The 21,386-nt window shown below is 33.4% G+C and overlaps 3 protein-coding genes across 6 annotated transcripts; 2 read left to right on the top strand and 1 right to left on the bottom strand.

The window, feature by feature from the left end:
- Window positions 1-1,049: 1,049 nt before the first annotated feature.
- On the top strand, window positions 1,050-7,551 carry LOC125423806 (KH domain-containing protein HEN4). Of its 2 annotated transcripts, none has more exons than XM_048479147.2 (9): window positions 1,050-1,993; window positions 3,007-3,450; window positions 3,539-3,811; window positions 4,303-4,902; window positions 4,993-5,262; window positions 5,719-5,985; window positions 6,099-6,151; window positions 6,596-6,707; window positions 7,030-7,551. In XM_048479147.2, the coding sequence occupies exons 1-9, from the start codon at window positions 1,325-1,327 to the stop codon at window positions 7,177-7,179; spliced, it is 2,838 nt and encodes a 945-aa protein (XP_048335104.2). In that variant the 5' UTR covers window positions 1,050-1,324; the 3' UTR covers window positions 7,180-7,551. The 2 variants fall into 2 exon arrangements, with proteins under 2 accessions (XP_048335104.2, XP_048335105.2); XM_048479148.2 differs by having other exon boundaries at window positions 1,054-1,993; window positions 7,023-7,551.
- Window positions 7,552-8,208: 657 nt separating this feature from the next.
- Window positions 8,209-12,562, top strand: LOC107425052 (pentatricopeptide repeat-containing protein At5g65570). Of its 3 annotated transcripts, XM_025076704.3 has the most exons (5): window positions 8,209-10,550; window positions 10,672-10,749; window positions 10,978-11,182; window positions 11,657-11,762; window positions 12,423-12,562. In XM_025076704.3, exons 1-2 carry the CDS (start codon window positions 8,368-8,370, stop codon window positions 10,721-10,723), a joined length of 2,235 nt encoding a protein of 744 aa, XP_024932472.3. In that variant the 5' UTR covers window positions 8,209-8,367; the 3' UTR covers window positions 10,724-10,749; window positions 10,978-11,182; window positions 11,657-11,762; window positions 12,423-12,562. The 3 variants fall into 3 exon arrangements, with proteins under 3 accessions (XP_024932472.3, XP_024932471.3, XP_060675066.1); XM_025076703.3 differs by having other exon boundaries at window positions 10,978-11,762; window positions 12,349-12,482; XM_060819083.1 differs by having other exon boundaries at window positions 8,210-10,749; window positions 10,978-11,762.
- Window positions 12,193-15,879, bottom strand: LOC107425053 (probable 1-deoxy-D-xylulose-5-phosphate synthase 2, chloroplastic). The gene is made up of 10 exons (XM_016034990.4): window positions 15,476-15,879; window positions 15,119-15,280; window positions 14,800-14,964; window positions 14,563-14,713; window positions 14,158-14,429; window positions 13,793-14,066; window positions 13,411-13,718; window positions 13,004-13,285; window positions 12,625-12,909; window positions 12,193-12,533 (listed from the first exon to the last, which is right to left on the bottom strand). Exons 1-10 carry the CDS (start codon window positions 15,566-15,568, stop codon window positions 12,387-12,389), a joined length of 2,139 nt encoding a protein of 712 aa, XP_015890476.3. The 5' UTR covers window positions 15,569-15,879; the 3' UTR covers window positions 12,193-12,386.
- Between the last annotated feature and the right edge of the window lie 5,507 nt (window positions 15,880-21,386).

The raw sequence follows: 21,386 nt of genomic DNA, 5'->3' as shown, positions 1-21,386 counted from the left end.
TATAAACGTATAGACCATATACATGCATATATATATATATATATATATATAACTTTCTTACTAAATATGGTTTTAAATTTAAGAAGGTTGAACGCAGCACGTACGATTATGGGCATGCTTCATCCTGAAGCAATGTGAGTATGGCTAAATCATAGCAAAAACATGAAAATATGTGGCTCGCTCGCTTAAGCTTCAAATAATTTTCACTTTTCAAAGTGGGCAACGATTTCTTGGTTCTTTAATATTATTGATGCACCTTTTCTTTATTCCTTTTTTTAAGATACAAGAAGGCAGCACACCATTAAAAAAATAATAATAAATAAAAAAAAAGCCAAAGCCATGAGTAATTTATCCCCTTTAACCACTTGAACCTCCTTTTTATATATATATATATATATACAGAAATTCTATGGTGATTACGGTTCATATGAGAACCATAGTATTAGTGATGATTTTTTATAGTATTAATAACGGTTTTTTAGAAAATCGTCATCAATATTATGAAAAACCGTCATCAATATTATAGTCCGTATGAAGATCATCCGCACCATAGACGGATTGTATATATATATATATATATATAAGCCCATTTGGAACTTTCTATATCTATCCAAGTTTTATTTGATTATGCTAAAATAAAAATAAAATATCAAAATTGTATTATTTTTTATATACTTAAGATAAAGATAAAAACTAAAGTTAACTTGTTGCCCCAAAAAGCCAAAAAAAGAAAAGAAAAAAAAAAGAATAAAAGTTAACCGGACATAATTCTATATGAGATTGAAAAATATTATAATTAACCATGAATACTTATCTTGTTATTAAAATGAGAAAAATATGCTGTTTTATTGGAAAAGTAAATAAATAAAACTGCTTTATATAACACACATGGGGGCGGCTACTCTTGCGCTAACTTTTATATTTTTATTTTAATCAGATTTTTTTGGAAAAAAAAGAAAAGAAAATATTACAGTTCAGTCTCCTCCACACTACTAAACAGTCAAAACTATAAATTGAAGTTTTTTTTTTTTCTTTTATTTTTTGCCCCAGAGAATAAATAAATAATTACCATAAAACAGCTTTATAGTTTTCTACTCGGCGACCAAACAATCCAAAACTATTATTCTATTCTTTTTTTATGTATCTGAAGCAAGCATTGGCATAGTAGCCAAGGCTACATAGCCTCAAGCGTGCGCTTTATATAGGCCGGTTCAGCATCCGAATCGTTCTCTTTTTTCTCTCTTTGCCAAAAACCACACTCTGCAAAAGCAAAAACCCCTGAGTCATGACTCGCTCTAAACTTTAACACATAAAGAGACCGATAATGGAGGAAAACGTTTTCCAAATGAAAAAAAACAACAACCACTATTACAACCACCACCACCACCACCACCACCACCGATTCGCAAGCGGCGAGTGGAATAGCGACGACGGCCATGAACCACGACAAGAATTGACTCAGTCACGAGACTCGCGACCACGACCCAGACCACGTCAGCCCCCACGAGTTCCCAAAGTTTTGCCTGGCCAGGTGGCATTCCGTATCCTCTGTCACTCGTCCGTCATCGGCGGGATCATCGGAAACTACGGCTCCATCATTTCGCAGCTCCGGCGAGAGACTGCCGCCAAGATCCACTGCGAGAATCCTTCGCCGGGTTCGCAGTACGGTGTCGTTTTGGTCGTTGGTTCGGAATTGGTAGATAGGAGGATCGAGTTTGAGCCGGAAAGCGGATGGAGTGAGGCGGCTATGGTGTCGGGGGCTCAGGAGGCGGTGGTTAGGGTTTTTGAGAAAATCTGGAACGTCGAGGCGCAGAACGAGTTGAGTAACGGGTCGGGCGAGGTTTGGTGTAGATTGGTTGCCCATGGGTCTCAGATTCGGGCCGTTATGGGAAAAGGAGGGAGCAATATAACCAGAATGAGAAAGGAAAGCGGTGCTAAGATCAGGATTGTCGCTGCTCCGAATAGCGAGGTTTTGAACGACGAAGTTATCCAGGTCCATTTGGTTCTCCGACATATGATTATAACATTAAAATGCAAAACCCCTCAAAATTTTAAAAATTTATTTATACTTGTTTTTTTTGGGGATATTGGTGATGGGGAATTCCAACTATTTTTAGCAAAATATTAAATTTTCAGCAAAATATTAAATTTTCGTTTTTAAATGGTTATTTGATAAATTGATAATACTTTTATAATACATGATATGTATCCACCATAAAGATATAGATGATGTAATTCTTTATGTTATGAAGATAATATTTGATCTTTCTAATCAAAATATATATGTACTTTTATATTTCTTGTAAACTATTGAAATGTGGAATTAAATTAAGAAGATGATAATGAAAAAAATGCTTATACAATTATTTTGCTTACAGACAAATTAGAATTTTGTGAAAAATGACATTTCTAGTTTAGACCTAAGAATGCAAAAATATAGTTGGGAAGTGTTGGAATTCTTTTTTTTTCAATACTATTTTCGTTCAATTTCATTATCGTTTATTCAGTTTTATTTGCAAGTAAATATTGTCGTGAGTCTATCAGAATCCATATTCTATTGACTCGATTTTTATTTTCTTCTATAGATTGATGGGTAAAATAGAGAACTTAGAGAAATGGTTAAAATGTAAGAAATTTGAAGTTTACGTCTTGATTTTTGAATTTATTCCTATCTTACCGAAAGTTAGTGGAGACATGTTGCTATGGAAGGTTCCTAGCAAGTGCTACCACAACGTGCATTTGCTAGGATCAAATGAGCTACTTTTACCATGGGAACCTTTGTCAATTTGCAAATGATCTTGTCAAGAAAAAATCTTTTTTCTCTTTTTGTTTTTTTTTTTTTTTTTTTTTTGTTTTTTTTTTTCGGTTATTGTTGGATCTTGAATTTAATATGGTAGTTCCAGTATGTCAACAGAATCACGATGAAGTAAATGTATCCAAACCAAGAAAGAGCATGTCTTATATTCTGCCTTTTCTGACCTGAAATTCTTTTTTGTATCATGTTAGATTGTGGGAACTGTTTTAGCTGTAAAGAAGGCTCTCATTGCTGTTTCTAGTTGTCTTCAAGATCATCCACCTTTAGACAGCAGTTCTATGCTTTTGAGCAAGGCTACTGAGGTCATCCCAAATGGGTCCTCTCCTTCTGGTATGCTTGCAGAGTATTTCCCAAATGTTGGTTCACTTATACCACCCATGTCTGGAAATCCCATCAATAACGCTTCAAACGAGTGTACATTAACTAGCAGTAATGGAAACTTAAGCAAGGACATGGAAGACACACAGCAAGAAGTTGTGTTCAGACTGATTTGCTCTAATGTTGTAGCTGGGAGTGTCATTGGCCAAAAAGGGTCTGTAGTTAGAGCTTTAGAGACAGAGACAGGTGCTTCTATAAAATTTGCAGCTCCTGTTACAAACTTTGCCGAGCGTGTGGTAACCATTTCTGCATACGAGGTTAGCTTAGCCCAAAAATAATTAAGTGCTTAAGTGCCTTAACACTCACAATGTCTATGTAATTAATTTTTTATCTTACTTGTTGTAGACACTTGAATCTTGCTACTCTCCAGCACAAAATGCTGTTATTCTTGTCTTTGCTAGAACCGTTGAGAGTGAGATTGAGAAAGGCTTTCTATTAGGCTTCAGTAAGGTATCAACCGTTACTGCAAAGCTTCTAGTTGCCTCAGATACTGTTGGTTGCCTGAGAGAGAATGAAGATGAGGTGTTTTTAGAAGTGAGAGATATAACTGGTGCAGATATACAGATATTGCAAGGGGACAAGTACCTGGATTATGGTCCAGCAAATTCATTAATACAGGTAGGATGTTCTATTATGCTTTTTTCCTGTTATCATCCAGACAATTGAGCCAGCAAGTCCTGTCTGATGGTTTTATTTTTTAAGACTTAAGTCTAACATTTTTATTTAATTGTAATGTAATATGTTCTTTTAGGACGTGAACATATTTCGTTTTTCGGTTATCATGTGTGATTTCTTTTCTAATCATAATTACTATTGATCATGCATGCGACAAACCTGTGCTTTCTTTGTTTATTGTTTTGAGAAAGTTCTTATTCTGAGTACTCATCTGAGGTCTTCTCTTTTGTTATTTCTTCCTTATGTTTAATGAATTGATGGGAGGCGATTTCTATTTAGTAACTTAACTTGGTACTGATTATACTATACTTCTTAACTGGTTTTGGCCTTCTAGCTTTTTGAGGGAAAACATGAGCTTTCCATAAGGTGCATATTTTTTAACTGCTAGTTCAATTTGTACTTGTATAAGAAAGGTTTTCTGAAAATGAATGCAGATTACTGGTGGCTATAAAAATGTACAACATGCTCTGTTTCAAGTCACTAGTAGTCTGAGGGATTACCTTTTGCCTTGTGAAATGCTTTATGAATTGAGAACAAGGAGTGCTTATGGAAGGGTGAGGAAGTCATCTCAGAATGTGAAAAGAGGGCATGCCAGAACTGTTGGTGGGGATCTAGAAGTTATAAGGTCAGCATTGAAGAACACAGAAGGGCATCGTCCACCTCTAGACAGCGGCCCTAAACTTTTGAAAAAAGCTACCGAGATCAACCCTAATGGAGCCTCTCCTTCTAGGATGCTTGCAGAGTTTTTCCCAAATCTTGGCTGCTTGTTACCACCCATGTATGGAAGCTCTGTCAATAGTACTTCAAATGAGGGCACCTTAGCCAACAATAATGGAATCCCAGGCAAGGATGCAAAAGGCACACAGCATGAAGTTGTGTTCAGACTTATTTGCTCTAATGTTGCAGCTGGAAGCGTGATTGGCCAAAAAGGGTTCATAGTCAGAGCTCTAGAGGCTGAGACAGGTGCTTCTATAAAATTTGCAGCTCCTGTTACAAACTTTGGTGGGCGTGTGGTCACAATTTCTGCATCTGAGGTTAGCCAAAGAAAAAATTAAATACAAAAATAGCTCGACTCTCACAATTTGCACATAGTTATTTTGTCATGGATGGCTAACTTTTTGTAGACACTCGAGTCATCCTACTCTCCAGCACAAAATGCTCTTGTCCTTGTCTTTGCTAGAACCGTTGAGAGTGTCATTGAGAAAGGGCTTCTACGCTTCAGTAAGGTAACAACTGTTACTGCAAAGCTCCTAGTTGCATCAGACGAAGTTTATTACCTGAGTGGTAATGAAGATGGGGTGGTTTCAGAAGTGAGAGAAGTTACTGGTGCAGATGTACAGATATTGGGAGTGAAGCAGTTACTGGATTATGGCCCAGCCAATTCAGTAGTACAGGTAGGATGTCCTATTTTGTTTCTTCTTTTTATTTTTTATTTTTTTAATTTGTTTGCTTTTTGTGGGATGGGGGCTGAGTCTGACATTGACATGTAAAGTAACATGTCCTTACAATATGAAGTTATGATTCTGCAGATTTTTTTTTTTTTTTTTTGGTACGCCAAATACCTTTCTCATTATTCCTTTTAATCATATATTTTTTACAAGTTTTATTGAGGTTTTGAGAAAGTTATTGGTCTCTGTGTTAGCCTATATTGTTACAGTTCTTTTTTCTACCATCTGTTTAGTGATATTTGAGGCAAGAAAAAATTCCATTGAACTGGCACATTGCATTATGAGTTAGAATGCAGCTTTAACTGGTTTGGCCTCCTTAAATTTCATATGGTCCAAGCTTCTTGTGCCACCTGCTAATTAAATTAATTCTTTTAAGAAAGGTTTTCCTGACATTATATGCAGATCACTGGTGAATATGAAAATGTACAAAATGCGTTGTTTCAAGTCACTAGTAGTCTGAGGGATCGCCTTTTGCCTCATGAAGTGTTTAATGATGTTAGAGCGAGGAATGTTCAGCGGAGGCTGAGGAAGACCAGCTCCTCAGACTTATACCAATCCTTAGGCTTATGTCCTGATTTCAAAGATGAAGCGAATTTAACTTGTCAAATGAAACAACTTGGACTCTCCCACAGCAATGGTACTTCCCCATCAAAGTTGCAGCAACCACAGGTTCATTAAATTTTCTCTCCTGTTTGCAGTTGTCAATTGCTATGGCTTTCTCTTGTTTCTAAGTTGTTAATTCACTCCAAGGACCTCACTATTTAAGGGTGTTATGATTTTAGACTGTGAAAGGTGGGCGCGCCAGTGTTCTTGGTGGGGATCTAGAAATTTTAAGGTAAGCATAGCCCAACACAGACTGGGAAGCTGTATGTTAAATTTTTATTTTTATTTTTATTATTATTTTTTTAATGGCTATTTCTATATAACGCAAAGGGATATCCGGTAAGTGTTTGACAAAATTCATATCTTTGTACTCTTTATAATGTTATTTTGACCGTATGATGAGTGCTGTATCTGGGATATAAGTAAAACTCGTTAACTGTTCGTCATTCCCGCAATCTCTGTATTTTGTAAATTCATTGCCACATTAAGGTTGCCCTGTTGCATTCTATTTGAATTATAGAAATTGCATACCACTGTCATTTTGCTGACAATTGCTCTTCTTAAATAGCTAGTATATTGTAATAGTACACTGCATTGTCAGAATATTATTAAGGGTTTTAGAGAATCTATGCTGACAGGAATTTCTACATCTCACTCTTTGCATATGCTTGTGCAGTGGATCTAAACTTGCTACTGTAACAAATACAATTCTGGAGATAGCAGTTTCTCAGCATGCTTTTGGGTCTCTTTATGGTGAAGATGGTTGCAACTTGCACCGCCTAAGAGAGGTGCTTTCCTATACCCTCTTGAAAATATATAATGATCAACATCCTAAACTATGTTGCAGTTCTCCCTTATTTCTGCAAAAAATTCTGTTGTATAAAATATAAAATGTTGGGTAATAAGAAACCAACATATCTAAATGAAAATTTTGGGAGTGTAAAAGAGAAATGTTAGTCGTGTAGATAGAAGCTTCCTTTGAGGAAGTTTAAGTAGCTGTAACTAAATGTTTAATCACCCTGCTGGTCCCTATTTCTCTGTCTTTTCTTAACTTATCAAATTTTCTTCCTGGTATCAATTATCATTTGGATTCATGGAATCAGATTTCAGGTGCAAAAGTTGAAGTACATGACCCTAGTCCCCGAAAAAGTGAAGGGAAGGTTGTTATATCTGGGACACCTGATCAAACACTTAGAGCACAAAGTCTGCTTCAAGCTTTCATCCAAACGGACCAAAAACCATGAATTAACCAGAAGATGAATATTTTCTTGTCAATGAATGTAACGTCACCTTTACGCCCCAAATGACTTTTGTCGGCCACCTGAGGAGCTACTGGTCGTGTGTTTCTCATGTTTCACTGTACATAATCCTTGTAAATAACAGCCAAGAATAGAATATTCTTGCAAACGGAGAAAGTCAATGAGATAGTAGCAAAAATTAAAAAAAAAAAAAAAAGGAATATAATGAAATCTGTGTATAAAAGTGAAATTAGCCACATCCTAATGCATTCCTAATGTTGGTTATGACAACTGTACCAAATTAGTTGAAGTGGTTTGTAATTTGTTCTTTTTTGGGCAGGTTACACAAAAAGTTTTGATCAATTTCATACTAAATTTACTATCACATTTGTCAGTTTAGCTGTCCCGGAGGGTTTATATAACTATATTTGATTAGGATTTGTAATGTACTTGGATTTCTTGAGAAAGCAAGTGGTTCTTCCTAAGTTGGACAACTTGAATTAGAGCTTTGCAAGGAAAGAATATCCGACCTAAGAACATATCCCTTATTGCTGTTAATGCAGGCTAAATAATAATTTTCACAGCAAAACATAAAAGTAAATTAATAATTTGGTATATTGCATTGTGGGGTTGAATTAACTTTGGGACGGAAATGGACACATAAGAATTTTATCCGGCAATTTTCTCTTAAATCAATTATTTGGAGTTTAATATTCAGTTTTGTTTAACTTATAACTGTTGATAATCATCACTGTTAAAATTGTAGTTTATGTAAATTTTTTAACGGTAACTATTTAAATTATTTATTTTTATTATCACATAAAATAAATATAGATCCCATTGGCAATCCATCATTAGTGACAAGTATATTTCTTAATATTCACTTGATGTCATCACGAAAGCTTAAAAAGAGTAAAAATAAAATATTTTTGCTTTTGAGTTTCTGTTATCTCTCCGTAGTATTTTTTAGTTAATAATAATTTTACCATTTATTTTAGTGGATTCCAACATTCAAACATGATCTAATTTAATGATAAATTGAATTTGTAATTATAATTACAATTCTCATTTTTATCTTGAGCCATAATTGCTGATTCCCGGCTTTCCCAAAAAGCTAAAAAGGAAGAGCGTTTAATTGCACATAAAATTCAAAGCCAGTTAGTAACTTAGAATTCATTACAGAGGAGATGCAATAATAGTCTGCACCAAAATGATGAATGGCTTAGTTAAGATTTTAAATTTTTTGTCAACTGGCCAAAACAAGTTGCCTAGACTGAGCCCACTCGACCACCTTAAATCCTTAACGTCTCTTGCCCAAAACTCCATGACATCCTCGTTCACCTCCATAAGCCTCTCTGATGCTTCCCAGTTCTACTCTTCTCTGATCCAGCAATGTATTAAGAAGAAATCTTTAACAGACGCCAATCTTATCCACACCCATATCTTAAAATCGGGTTTCTTCTACCTTAATATATGCAACAAGCTTACTGATGCCTATCTAAAGTGCGGTGGCATTGTTGACGCTCGTAGGCTGTTTGATGAATTGCCTAATAGATTTATAGTCTCCTGGAATTCGATGATTTCTTATTACATTAGTGTTAAAAGAAGTAAGGAAGCTATTTTTTTGTACACAAGGATGGTTCTAGAGGGCGTTCTACCTGATGAATTCACATTCTCGAGTGTTTTCAAAGCTTTTTCTGAACTGGGTCTTGTACATCAAGGACGGCAAGCTCATGGGGTGTCTGTGGTTTTGGGTTTAGAGGTTTCAAATGCGTTTGTTGGTTCTGCGCTTGTTGATATGTATGCAAAGTTTGGTAAAATGAAGGATGCTCGGTTGGTGGCAGATCGGGTCATGGACAAAGATGTGGTGTTGTTTACAGCTTTGATTGTTGGTTACAATCAACATGGTGATGGTGGTGAAGCTTTGGATGTTTTCGGGAACATGATTAAACAGGGAATTAAGGCTAATGAATATACGTTTGCAAGTATTTTGATCACCTGTGGAAATTTAGAGGATTTAGGCGTAGGTAAGCTAGTCCACGGACTTGTCATCAAATCTGGCTTTGGATCTGCTGTAGCTTCACAAACTTCACTCCTTACAATGTATGCCAGATGTGGCTTGATTATTGATTCTTTAAATGTTTTCAGCAATATTTTGCATCCAAATCAGGTTAGTTGGACATCTATTATAGTAGGTCTAGTGCAAAATGATAAAGAAGAGTTAGCTTTGTCAAAGTTCAAAGAAATGATTCGTAGTTCAATAATTCCGAATTCTTTCACATTATCTAGTGTTATTCAGGCATCTTCAAGCCTTGCAATGCTTGAGACGGGAAAACAAATCCATGCCATAGTTATGAAATTTGGATTGGATACTACTGGATATGCAGGTGCAGCCCTTGTTGACTTATATGGGAAATGTGGAAGTACAGAAATGGCAAGGTCTGTTTTTGATGCTTTGAATGAAATTGATATCGTATCCATGAACTCCATGATTTATGGTTATGCACAGAATGGTTTTGGGCATAAAGCACTTAAGCTATACAATGAGATGAAAGATCTGGGCCTTGAACCAAATGATGTAACAATTTTGAGTGTTCTCTTAGCATGCAAGAATGCAGGACTGGTTAAAGAAGGCTGCCAAATCTTTGACTTAATTAGGAATAATAACAAAAATTTTGAATTGACAAGAGAGCATTATGCTTGCGTGGTTGATTTGTTTGGGCGTTCTGGGAGACTTGATGAGGCTGAAATGTTAATAAAACAAGTAAGCAACAAGGATGTGGTTTTATGGAGGACATTGCTCAGTGCATGTAAGATTCACGGAAAGGTGGAGATGGCAGAGAGAGCTGTCAATAGGGCACTTGACATCACTCCTGGGGATGAGGGAACCCACATTCTGATGTCAAATGTTTATGCTTCAACTGGTAACTGGAGTCAAGTTATTGAGATGAAAAGCTCAATAAGGGAAATGAAATTGAAGAAGAATCCCGCAATGAGTTGGGTTGATGTCAATAAGGAGGTTCATATTTTCAAAGCTGGAGATTGGTCCCACCCAAGATCTAGGGAAATATTTGAAACATTAGAAAACTTAATTGAGAAGGTTACAAATTTGGGTTATGTTCCTGATACAAGATTTGTGTTGCAGGACTTTGATGAGGAGAACAAGAAGAGGTCTTTGTATTATCACAGTGAGAAGCTAGCACTGGCCTATGCTCTATGGATGACTAGTGATAAGACTACCAGCATCAGGATCTTCAAGAACCTCAGAGTCTGCGGTGATTGTCATTCATGGATAAAATTTGTATCCAAAGTTGTTGGAAGAGAAATTATTGCTCGGGATGCTAAGAGATTTCATCATTTTAAAGATGGATTCTGTTCCTGTGGAGATTATTGGTGAATCCAATTTATGATGTCTATATTCTTTCCATGTACCACTTTCACCACTATAGGATCTGTAACTAAGTCTTTACGGATAACTGATTCACCAACTATTGTTTTTAATTTATTGATCAAGGAATTGCAAGCTTCTGTACAGCGACATTTGTGGACACATTTGTTGTGTATGAGAAAAGATGGAGAGCTTAGCTAGGATGTAAGTAATCTTTGATTGAATTTTTGTATCTTTATTATATGGATATTATATAGCTATATCGGGGAAGCTTAATATAACTCTTGTCATATTTCCATTTCCTTTTTATCATATTAGTACTCCTTCTGAACTGGGAAAAATATGGAGCATATTTTTTGTTATGTATGCCTAATGTGTGGACTTTAATCATGCTTTGATTGAATTTCTCTTTTCTCTAATCTATGTGGACAGTAATGTGCTAGAAGATGATAGAAATCCTGAGTACATTGAATTCGGTAGCAATCTCATGAAGATGTGAACTTTACTTGTAGAGCAAGATCCTACTCTGTGTATGTGTTTCACTGAAGGTTGAAGCTGTAAATCAAGTCTCTCCCAGCATCTGCAAGGGAAGGTATCTTTGATGAGAAACGAGCATCTTCAATCTGATCTTATTCTGGTATGTGGTCAATTTAACTGTCAAGAAACTCTCAACTGCAGTTTAAGTTTTGGAAAGAATCGGAATTTCAAAAGAGAGAAAATTGGACAGGTAAAAGAAACTAGAATTATTAGAATAGGGTCTTACATGCACCAGGTGGGAACTCTAGTTTTGTCTCAACTATTGAAGTCATATTGCTAAGATTAACAGCATGGATAGTGAGATGAGATCAAAAACAAATCATGCACTGAATTGGGTCAATGTTGATGAGAATATTTACTGGCTGCAAGTTTTCTACTAAGATAAGAGACATACAAGAAGCCGGAAATGTTTCAAAGGAAAAAGAAAATGTACGGAATATGTGTCATAAATATCGTAGGACTTGGATGGGGAGCTTTTGTCAAATAATTGTGAAAGTTAGTATTAAGTGTCGCATCATGGAATTGGAGGGCAATCCTAAAGCTACCAACACCTTGATTCTTGAGAATTTTGCAGTTTGTGTAGTTTTGTTGCTCGGAATTTGTCCTCAACATGTTTGGAAGGAAGATAGAGATGCATCAATCAATTCGTAATGTCGACATCTAACTAATTCATGGTATCGGTAAGTCTTGTTGTTTCTATGCATCCTATAATGTACATTTATCTAATTCTACAGTGAAGGTTCCAGAAAACTCCAAGATGGTGGTGAATTGCCATCTACTAATTTGTCAATTTTATTTATGATAGATAAAGTCTTTTAGTTTGGATTTGAGTCAACAGCTAATTAATTGTTTGTTTACACTAGATTCTGAATAAACTCCGGAGAATATTATATGTTCCATCAACCATGTGTCTCCTTTGGATTTGAATTAAAACAAACAGATTGACACGTGAGTAGGGACATGAATGACCCTTCTGTTTAGCTATAAAATTTCCTTCTATGTGATGCTATATCTTAACTATTTTTTATATAAATAAACAGGAATTACTATTTGTTGCTCTTTTCTGATCTCTAAGGTAGTGATGTTCTTTAGTAATGGAGAAGTTGAGTCATGAGTTCTGATTTAAGAAATCCTGAATAATAATAGTACCTATATATATATAAATATAAATAAAAAATAAAAAAACTTCCTATGTTTGGTCTGACAACATCCTTTGACTTAGGAGGTCATATAAACCTTTTCTAAATTTCTTGATGCTATTTACAGCTCTCACGGGAAGAACCCCGTTCGTTGTTTTTGTTTGCTCACTTGAACCAAAGTGCTTCTTTTGGCTTTCCCAGGAGGGATAAGACTGATGCAGAGATATGCCTTGAGGAGAGTCCAGCTTCTTCAATCTGATCTTCAGGTGATCCATGGTCAATGTATCTATCAGGAAGCACCATTGCTCGCAACTGCCAAAAACAAAACGCCTAGGCAATTTTAGACAAAGAAGAAAAAGGTGAAGACCCAAGAAAATAAAGAATATTTTTAGTGGTACTGTACCTTAAGGGGTCCATCCAGAATTCCACTCAAGCTTAGGTAATGTGATACATGAGATCCAAAGCCTCCTATTGAACCCTCTTCCACAGTAATTAGGATTTCATGCTCACTGGTCAATTGCTTGATGAGCTCTGTATCCAATGGTTTGCAAAATCTTGCATCAGCAACTGTCACAAAAATGTCTTGAGTTTTTAGCATGCTTGCAGCTTCCACACATCGTTGGACGATGGAACCATAACCCAAAATAGCAACTCTACTGCCTTCCATCAATATTCTTCCCTTTCCAATCTATTTTAAGAATAGAAAAGAAAATTGTAATTTTGGCATTTAAGTTGTTCTGACTATAAAGTCTTCTACGGATTTTAGAACGATTTAAGCTAACCTCAATTGGAGTTCCTTTGTTATCAGAAGGAAGTAGTGCTCCAATTCCATTACCCCTTGGAAACCTGAAGCAGCTTGGTCTATCATCTATTTTTGCTGCTGTGGCCACCATGTGCATTAGTTCAGCCTCGTCAGATGGAGCCATGACCACCATATTGGGCAAGCAAGCCATGTACGTGATATCAAAAGCACCACAATGGGTGGGTCCATCCGCACCAACCAAACCAGCTCGGTCCATAGCAAAGCGAACAGGTAGTTTTTGAAGATCCACATCATGTATCACCTGAAATTACCAATAAGAACGGTAGGAAAATTTAGCAAATGATATTTTAAATATATATATATATATATATATAAAATCTGAAATGCAAACACTGCTTTATTTACTATATGTTTTTATCAATCCACCTGATCATATCCTCGTTGCAGGAATGATGAATAGATGGCACAGAATGGCTTGAGACCTTCTGTAGCTAAACCAGCAGCAAATGTTACAGCGTGTTGCTCTGCAATCCCCACATCAAAGCAGCGTTCTGGAAACTTTTTCTGGAAATAGTTGAGACCAGTTCCACCACCCATTGCCGCATGGATGGCTACAATCTTGTCATCTATTTCAGCTTCTTTTATTAGAGATTCAACAAAGTACCGAGTATATGCAAGTGTAGAGGATTTTGCCTTAAATTGTTTGCCTGTTTTAGGGTCAAACTTGACAACCCCTGAAAGAATAAAAGACAAGGATCTTGTTAAGGATTCACAAAAATATTATGGGAGAAAAAAGGTCCAGTCTTACCGTGCATTTTATCTGCTGCTGTCTCGGCGGGGGGATAGCCTTTCCCTTTCTCTGTCACTATGTGGATCAAAACTGGCCCTGGTGCAGGCATTGCTTTCACTTTCTCGAAAATGGTGACTAGATCTCCAACATTGTGGCCATCCACTGGACCAATATAGTACAGGCCAAGTTCCTCAAAGAGTGTAGACCCAGAAGCACTGATCAAACCCCTTGCATATTCATCAACTTTTGCTGCAACTTCGTGGGTTGGGCCACCGATTTGCTTTGTGATATTCTTTGACACAAAATATCCAAATGAGATTTAGAAATGAGATGAAAAAAACTCAGAATACGAAGGCAAAATACTGGCAATCATAAAGGTTTACTTTTGCTGCTTCTCGAAGTTTTCGGAACTTGGTGCTTGCTTGGAGCTTGGTTAAAGCACTGCTAAGGGCTCCCACAGGACTTGCAGGGCCATCAAGAGTTGCAGTGGGTAGGGAAACTTGCTTATTGTCATTCAGTATAACAATCAAGTTGGAGTCAAGATATCCTGCATTATTCATGGCTTCATATGCTTGACCTGCAGTCATGGCTCCATCTCCAATCACTGAAATAACATTATTGTTCTTCCGTAGTAGATCTCGTGCAACTGCCATGCCTATCAATATATTTTTCATAGAAAAGAAAAAGAATGAAAATTCAAAAACTTTCCTTTATGCATCTTGGACATATATATATATATATATATATATATATACACACACATATAGATGGTTAAGAATTGAAGATACCAAGGCCAGCAGATATGCTTGTAGAACTATGTCCTGCACCAAAAGCATCATAAATGCTCTCCTCTCTTTTAGTAAACCCAGCAAGCCCTGAAGTTTTTCTAATGGAGTGCATCCTGGACCTCCTTCCTGTAAGAATTTTATGAGGGTATGCCTGCAAAAATTCGTTTCTTCTCAGATCCCATTGCAAACAATTTTTTCCTTTTGATTTTAATTTAGAATAAAGGAATTGTTTCTTACTTGATGCCCAACATCCCATATGATTTTGTCTTCAGGGGTGTTGAATACATGGTGCAACGCTATTGCCAGCTCTACAACTCCTAAGCTAGCACTGAGATGCCCACCTGTCTTTGATACGCTGTGTACTATATCAACTCTAAGTTCTGCTGCTAGTTGTTCAAGATCCTGAAAGATTATTACCAAAGCAATGATTTATTATGAAGAACAAGCTCAATAGAGATAAATAAAATCATCAGAGAATCTGTTGAATCAAGTCTGGAAAAGATACTCAGAAACAGTATTTATGCAAGCTTGATGATTAAGTCCATGCATGGCCTACCTGTATGGATAGATTCTTCATGTGAACTGGATAGTTGATTGTGTCAAGCAATGGCGTCGAAGGTTTTTCAGTGGAATAATCGATCTTCCATCCATTGTTTTCTCTACTTGTCACCGTTCCTTCTCCATCTTCTGAAGTACCAATACAGGCTCTCAAAGAGAACTGCAACAGATCATTTGTCAGACAACAATTGCAACACCAACAATCATGGTTAGTGGAAAAAAGGAACAAAATCAGAGACTTTACAGGGAAACAAATTTTATTAAAAAAAAAAAAATTTCAATATTAGAACAGCATGCAGAAATGGAACCTATAACAGCAACAAGAAAGGAGAAAATGGAGATATAATTTGTTTACCTGTTTTCTGCAATTACCATTTGGTTTTGGATAATTCAGACATGGAGAGATAGATTGTGGGTTTAGTCTCATGAGACAGCCAGAAACCGCCATGGCCAGTGGAATCAATTTTCAGAGGCAAAAAACTGGAAGAAGGGTGAGAGCATTTAAGAGACAGGGACAAGATCCTAGTTTATATACTAGGCGTGATATACAGAGTTACAGCATACGTGGCATGTAAAAATATGGTAGGAAAGAGAGAAAGCCTTTTTTTTTTTTTTTTTTTTTTTTCACTTTGTACTTTTGGTGTTGTTCTTTGAGGCTTATAGAAAATCCCTCTTCCTAGCAAAATAACTTTGTAATTTATGGTAAAAATATATCCAATTGTCTACCGGTAGAGGTCATTGCTGGCCTATCATTAATATAACAAAATGTATCCTGAGATTTGGTAGAGATTTTACTTTATTTTTTCTTTTTTTAGTTGCTATATTTGTTTTTTCGTTTGTTATTTTTTGGTTTTTATACCTTAAAAAGTTATTTTAAAAGGTTTTCCAGTTCTTATTTTTTTACCTATTAAATTTGTTTCTTTTGGTTCTGATTTTTTCTAATTTTGTATTTCATCTATGAGAATTAAGGGATAGTAATGAAAAGGATAAAATCATTTTCAAAAAGATAAAATTGTTTTATATAATATTTAGGCAACAAAATGTAAAATTAGTAATTTTGTTATTGAAAAATCACATATTTAATGATTTTAGAAGAAACACCAATTAAATAATTATTAAAAAAATCACTTATCATTAATAAACATATTGCTAGTTTGATGATAAGTTTATACCAAAATGGACGTAAAGCTAGTGTGATGATTTATTATTTTTTTTGGGCTAAGAAATGGCCGGTTTAATTATCAACGTATTTCTTAAATAATATATACATGTATATATATATATATATATATATATATAAGATAAAAGAAGAAGTACTTCATTGGGATCTAGCTAGACACATTTACATGTTTTTGTCCTGAACCAAATATATGCAGATGGAGATGCCCCATATTGCATACGTAAAGACACATTATTTGATCAGTGTTGAAGACTTAAAATATTCGAAATTGGTAGCCTTTGACAAATTACTTGACTAGGTTGAGTTTGCTAGAATTTCGGATGCTTTTGTATGTATATATAATCTATATGTAATCACCAAGGTCCTTAATTGTTTTAACCTTTATAATTACTTTTATTAATTTAAATTGGATTTAATAATTTCTTTATCAATACGTACGTACTTAGAGAGATAAGTTTTTATTCAATGAATAGTGAATTAAAAAGTATGAAATTACATTCAATCTCTTCTTTGGTTTACAAGTTTTACATGAAGGCTTTTAAATGGTTTTCCAAACAATCCAGATTCATTAATTACATATTTAATTGTTTTTGATTAATTAATTTCTAAAATCGAAAATAATATGTAATATTTACATTGCAAACACTTGCTTACCTAGCTCTGCAAATATATTTATATGGAAAGATGAAATCTGATCTTATTATAAAACACATCAAATTATATATACTTCACTATTTAGTTACATATAAAAACATTGCGTATACATTTGACATCATAAACATGCATCCATGTTTTATAGCAAAATTTTATATGGATAAACTATATAGGTGTCTAGCCTAGTCTTAAAGAGTTGCATTAAAACATAATCAGTGTCAACAAACTCCTGTACTAATCATCAAAAATGAAAAAAAAATAAATAAATAAAATAGAATCCTGTACTACAATATGTTCACCAAAAAGGAGGCACTGTTTGTTCAGTTTTCTGCATGTCTTCCCGACTTTAAATTAGTTTTCTAATGGAAGTAGCAGTGCTTCATTTTGGACACATTACTGCGATGAATATATCTTGGAATCTGGTTGCGAGTATATCCATTAATTACTTGTGATGGTTTCTTACAAATCAATCCATGATATTGGTATAATACAGAATATATATAAATACTCAATAAAGCAAAAAGTGTTCTGGTAATTAATTTACATACAATATAATTATAGTGGTCATATTATTCTCTCTCTCCTAGATTTGTAATATTATATTATACGTAAGTTAAATATATAATAGACTTTATCAATATTCTTTAATATAATAGCCGTAACAAATCGCTTTAAAATATCTAAAAGTATTTATTCTTGATCACTTTGCTTTAAAATATATTATTATTTTTGGAAAAAAAAAATGAGTAAAAGAATAGAATTGATGAACTTGGCAACGATGAGAGCTTCTGATGTGGGATTATTATTATGCGGCTAGGAAGCAATGAAAAGATAATTAACAAACAAATATTAATTTTGGGGCCGTTGAACCTTGAAGGGGAGGCTGTTTTGTGTATACAATTCCGTACATATATATAGGAGTAGTCACAGAAATTGGAATTATATCCTGTTTAATTTCTCAAAGTGTTGGAAATTGAAATTATAATAACTATCATTTAATGTAATCATATATTATCAGAGGTCAAAAATAGTATACCTCCCCGATGCTAGCCAGGGGTTGACATACATCTATATATATATATATATAGTAATTAACCATGGACATATTGGCAAGTACATTATTTATAATATATATAATAAAATAGACTAGGAAGTGAAAAGAGATTCAAAGTTTTGATGCTTTTGTTCGAAGTCTGGAAACAAATTAAGAGTAATCTTCGTATCAAAAGAGTACAAATGGTTTTAAGACTTTTACGAGTTTGTGAGAAAGATCCCCGGCCGTGGAGATGGCTAATATTAATTATTTATTTTTATATAATGAGGGGAAACTTTGCTTAATTATAATTTAATAATTAGATGACCAAAAAACCATATATAAAATAATTACAATTTGGCCAAGACTTTTTTTTTTTTTTTTTGGGTCTATACAACTTATTACCGCAAAATTATTCAACTTTTTTATTAGCTCACATACTGTTTTTTTTGTTTTTTTGTGGTAGTTTTATTAGCTAAAAACAGGCTTCCAGGAAATATTATAATATATATATATATATATAAAGAAAAGGAAAGAGGAAAAAAAAAAGAAAAAAGTGATGGTAATTTGTTTAACCAAATCAAAGTTCGAAGAGTATTTTTATGAAAGAGCGAGGCCACGCGACGGGTGGATGAGAAAAGCCCCAAATGCATAGTGGTTTTTCCCACGCAAGAAAAGGTTGCTTTTGAACAATTATTTGCTTTCTCTTTCTTCTTTCTGTGTCCTATAAAATAGAAAACAATTATTTTTAATGAATATAAAGGAACCCATAATTTATCTCAAGAAAAGTTTGCTTTTGAACAATTATTTCCTTTCTCTTTCTTCTTTCTGTCTCCTCTAAAATAGAAAACAATAATTTTTAATGAATATAAGGGAACCCAAACTGTATCTCATTAAATCCTAGCTCCCCAGCTGTCTCGCACTATCATAATTAAACTGAGAAAGTGGTTTTTTAGAAGGGAAATTCATGTATGAAATCGCTAACTAATGATCAAAATAATATAGTGTGTCTTTTAGCCAAAAAAAATAAAAAATAAAAAAATAATATACAGTGTCAAAATATTGGAGGTGTCGTTTCAATGATAAATTAATATTAAAATTTTAATTGAGTAAATAATAATTTTAAAATGTTGGAGATGTCGTTTTAATGATAAATTAATATTAAAATTTTAATTGACTAAGTAATAATTTTTAATACTTTTTACATTATTAGATATTCAGTATAAAGTAGGAATATATTAATATATTAAATATTGAGGTATCACTTAAATTGATAAGTTGATATTAAAATTTTAATAAGATAAGTGATAATTTTTAACATTTACCATATTACTAAGTAATTATTTCTTATAAATCATTATTGTACGTATCTATATACAATTTTACTATAGTAAATATACAATCCTATATTATAATGGATGTGAATTTTTATCATTTACCATATTATTAGATAGCTGACATATGGAGTCTTACTATAGTAAGTGTGCAACCCTATATTATAATTGATGTGAATCTTTAGCATTTATCATGTTATTAGATAGCTAACATATGGTGGGAATTGTTCCCAATAAATCAAAAGTTGTATATGTGTGTGTGTGTGCGCGCGCGTAGTTGTATATGTGCGTGTGCAGTTTGCTACAGTAAACATAGATATCTAATAATATGTAATTTATAATGGATATATTACACTGCATATTTTTTAAAATTTCTTTTAATTACAACCAGATATCTTTATGAAGTTATAAAAATATAAGTATAATGGTATCTGGTTAAAAAAAAAAAAAAAAAAAAAAAAAAAAAAAAAAAACCTCAACGGTATGCAATGTAATATACCCAATTTATGGTGTATATATATATATATATATTCTAATTATATGAATTAGATATATTATCTGGAATTTTATGTAATTTGATGTCACCGCATATAACAACGTATTGTGTATGCTCACTATGCGTCTACTATATTAAAATTTATAGATATATATTAATATAATAAATATATATACACATTTATGTTGGCCATCATTATCTATTTTATAATGGACATCTAAGATCATTGGCTCTGTCTATTATTAGATTTTTTTTTTTTTTTCACCACATTAGAAAAATTGACAGGTACTAAAAATAACTTTTCTAAGGATCTATATAAACACCACGTCAAACTGATGTAGCAATAAAAAAGACAAATATGGTTAAAATGATCTTCTATTTCTGAAAAATCTGTCAGACATTATAAAGTTTTATTAAAACTAAATTTTTTTTAAAAAGTCAATATCATTAAAAAAAGAAAAAAATTAATAAAATATTCATAATTGATTAATAACTATAAATAAAAGTATGTATATTACCATTGTACAACAATTGTAAAATTAACTGTTTATTTATTTCATCTAAATTTAAACAATATTAATTTCTATACTACATAAATATTAATTCACATTTATTATCGAAGATGTTCTAAGGTTATATTACTAATAATACTTTAACAAGATGCGAAATGCCCACCATAAATTAGGCAAATTCATATATCATAGTAAGGCTAACATATATTATAATAATATGTATATATATTATATGAAATTATTGGAAATATATATAATAATATAGGATTTTTGTAGCTTAGTCTGAATTACAACGATCGATAATTGAAATGTGATTTATGCATGAGGTGGACGTAAGTTAAGCTTGTCTTTACTAAAAGCATCAACAAGCCGGCCATGGTGTCCAGATACCTAAACTTAGGGCTTGTCTGTTTATGCTCCATAAACCATTATTCCTTTTCTATATATTCAACATTTTCCTCCTGCCTCATCCACCATTTCTTATGTTATTATTATTATTATTATTTTGGAGAAATACCTCATCCACTTGTTAACCCGCTTTGTATTCTACTTCATATATCTTACAAAGCCTCTCTTGAGCAACTACCTATGTTTTCTATGTTTTCGATGATCAGCAACTCTTATATCTTAAGAGTTTACAATTTACAATTCAAAATTATATATTTATTTTTTCTCAAAATTTTGTTTATAACCATGAATTCAATATTATGCGTTTTATTATCATCTATTTGATAAACTGATAATCTTCGAGTACAATAAAATTTCTTTTCAATCCCTTTACCCCAGAGTTAAAAAATATAGATAACTTTCGACACTATATATACCAAGATAAAATTTTACAGTCATATATTTAAATTCCCAAACAATTTCTTTATTTGATAAATAATGAAAGAATTTCATATTTTAAAAGCAAGAAAAATAGTTTTATTTTAAAAAGTTAAATCAAAATCACGGTCCACAAAACTTCCATTACTTTTGTGTGTTAATTATTTATTAACTTCTTTAATTCATGAAAAGAAAATATTACCAACATGATATCGTTAATTAATATATTAAT

Source organism: Ziziphus jujuba, chromosome 7, assembly GCF_031755915.1.
Source record: "Ziziphus jujuba cultivar Dongzao chromosome 7, ASM3175591v1".
Lineage (NCBI taxonomy): Eukaryota > Viridiplantae > Streptophyta > Magnoliopsida > Rosales > Rhamnaceae > Ziziphus > Ziziphus jujuba.
This window is presented reverse-complemented; position numbering and strand designations above follow the sequence as displayed.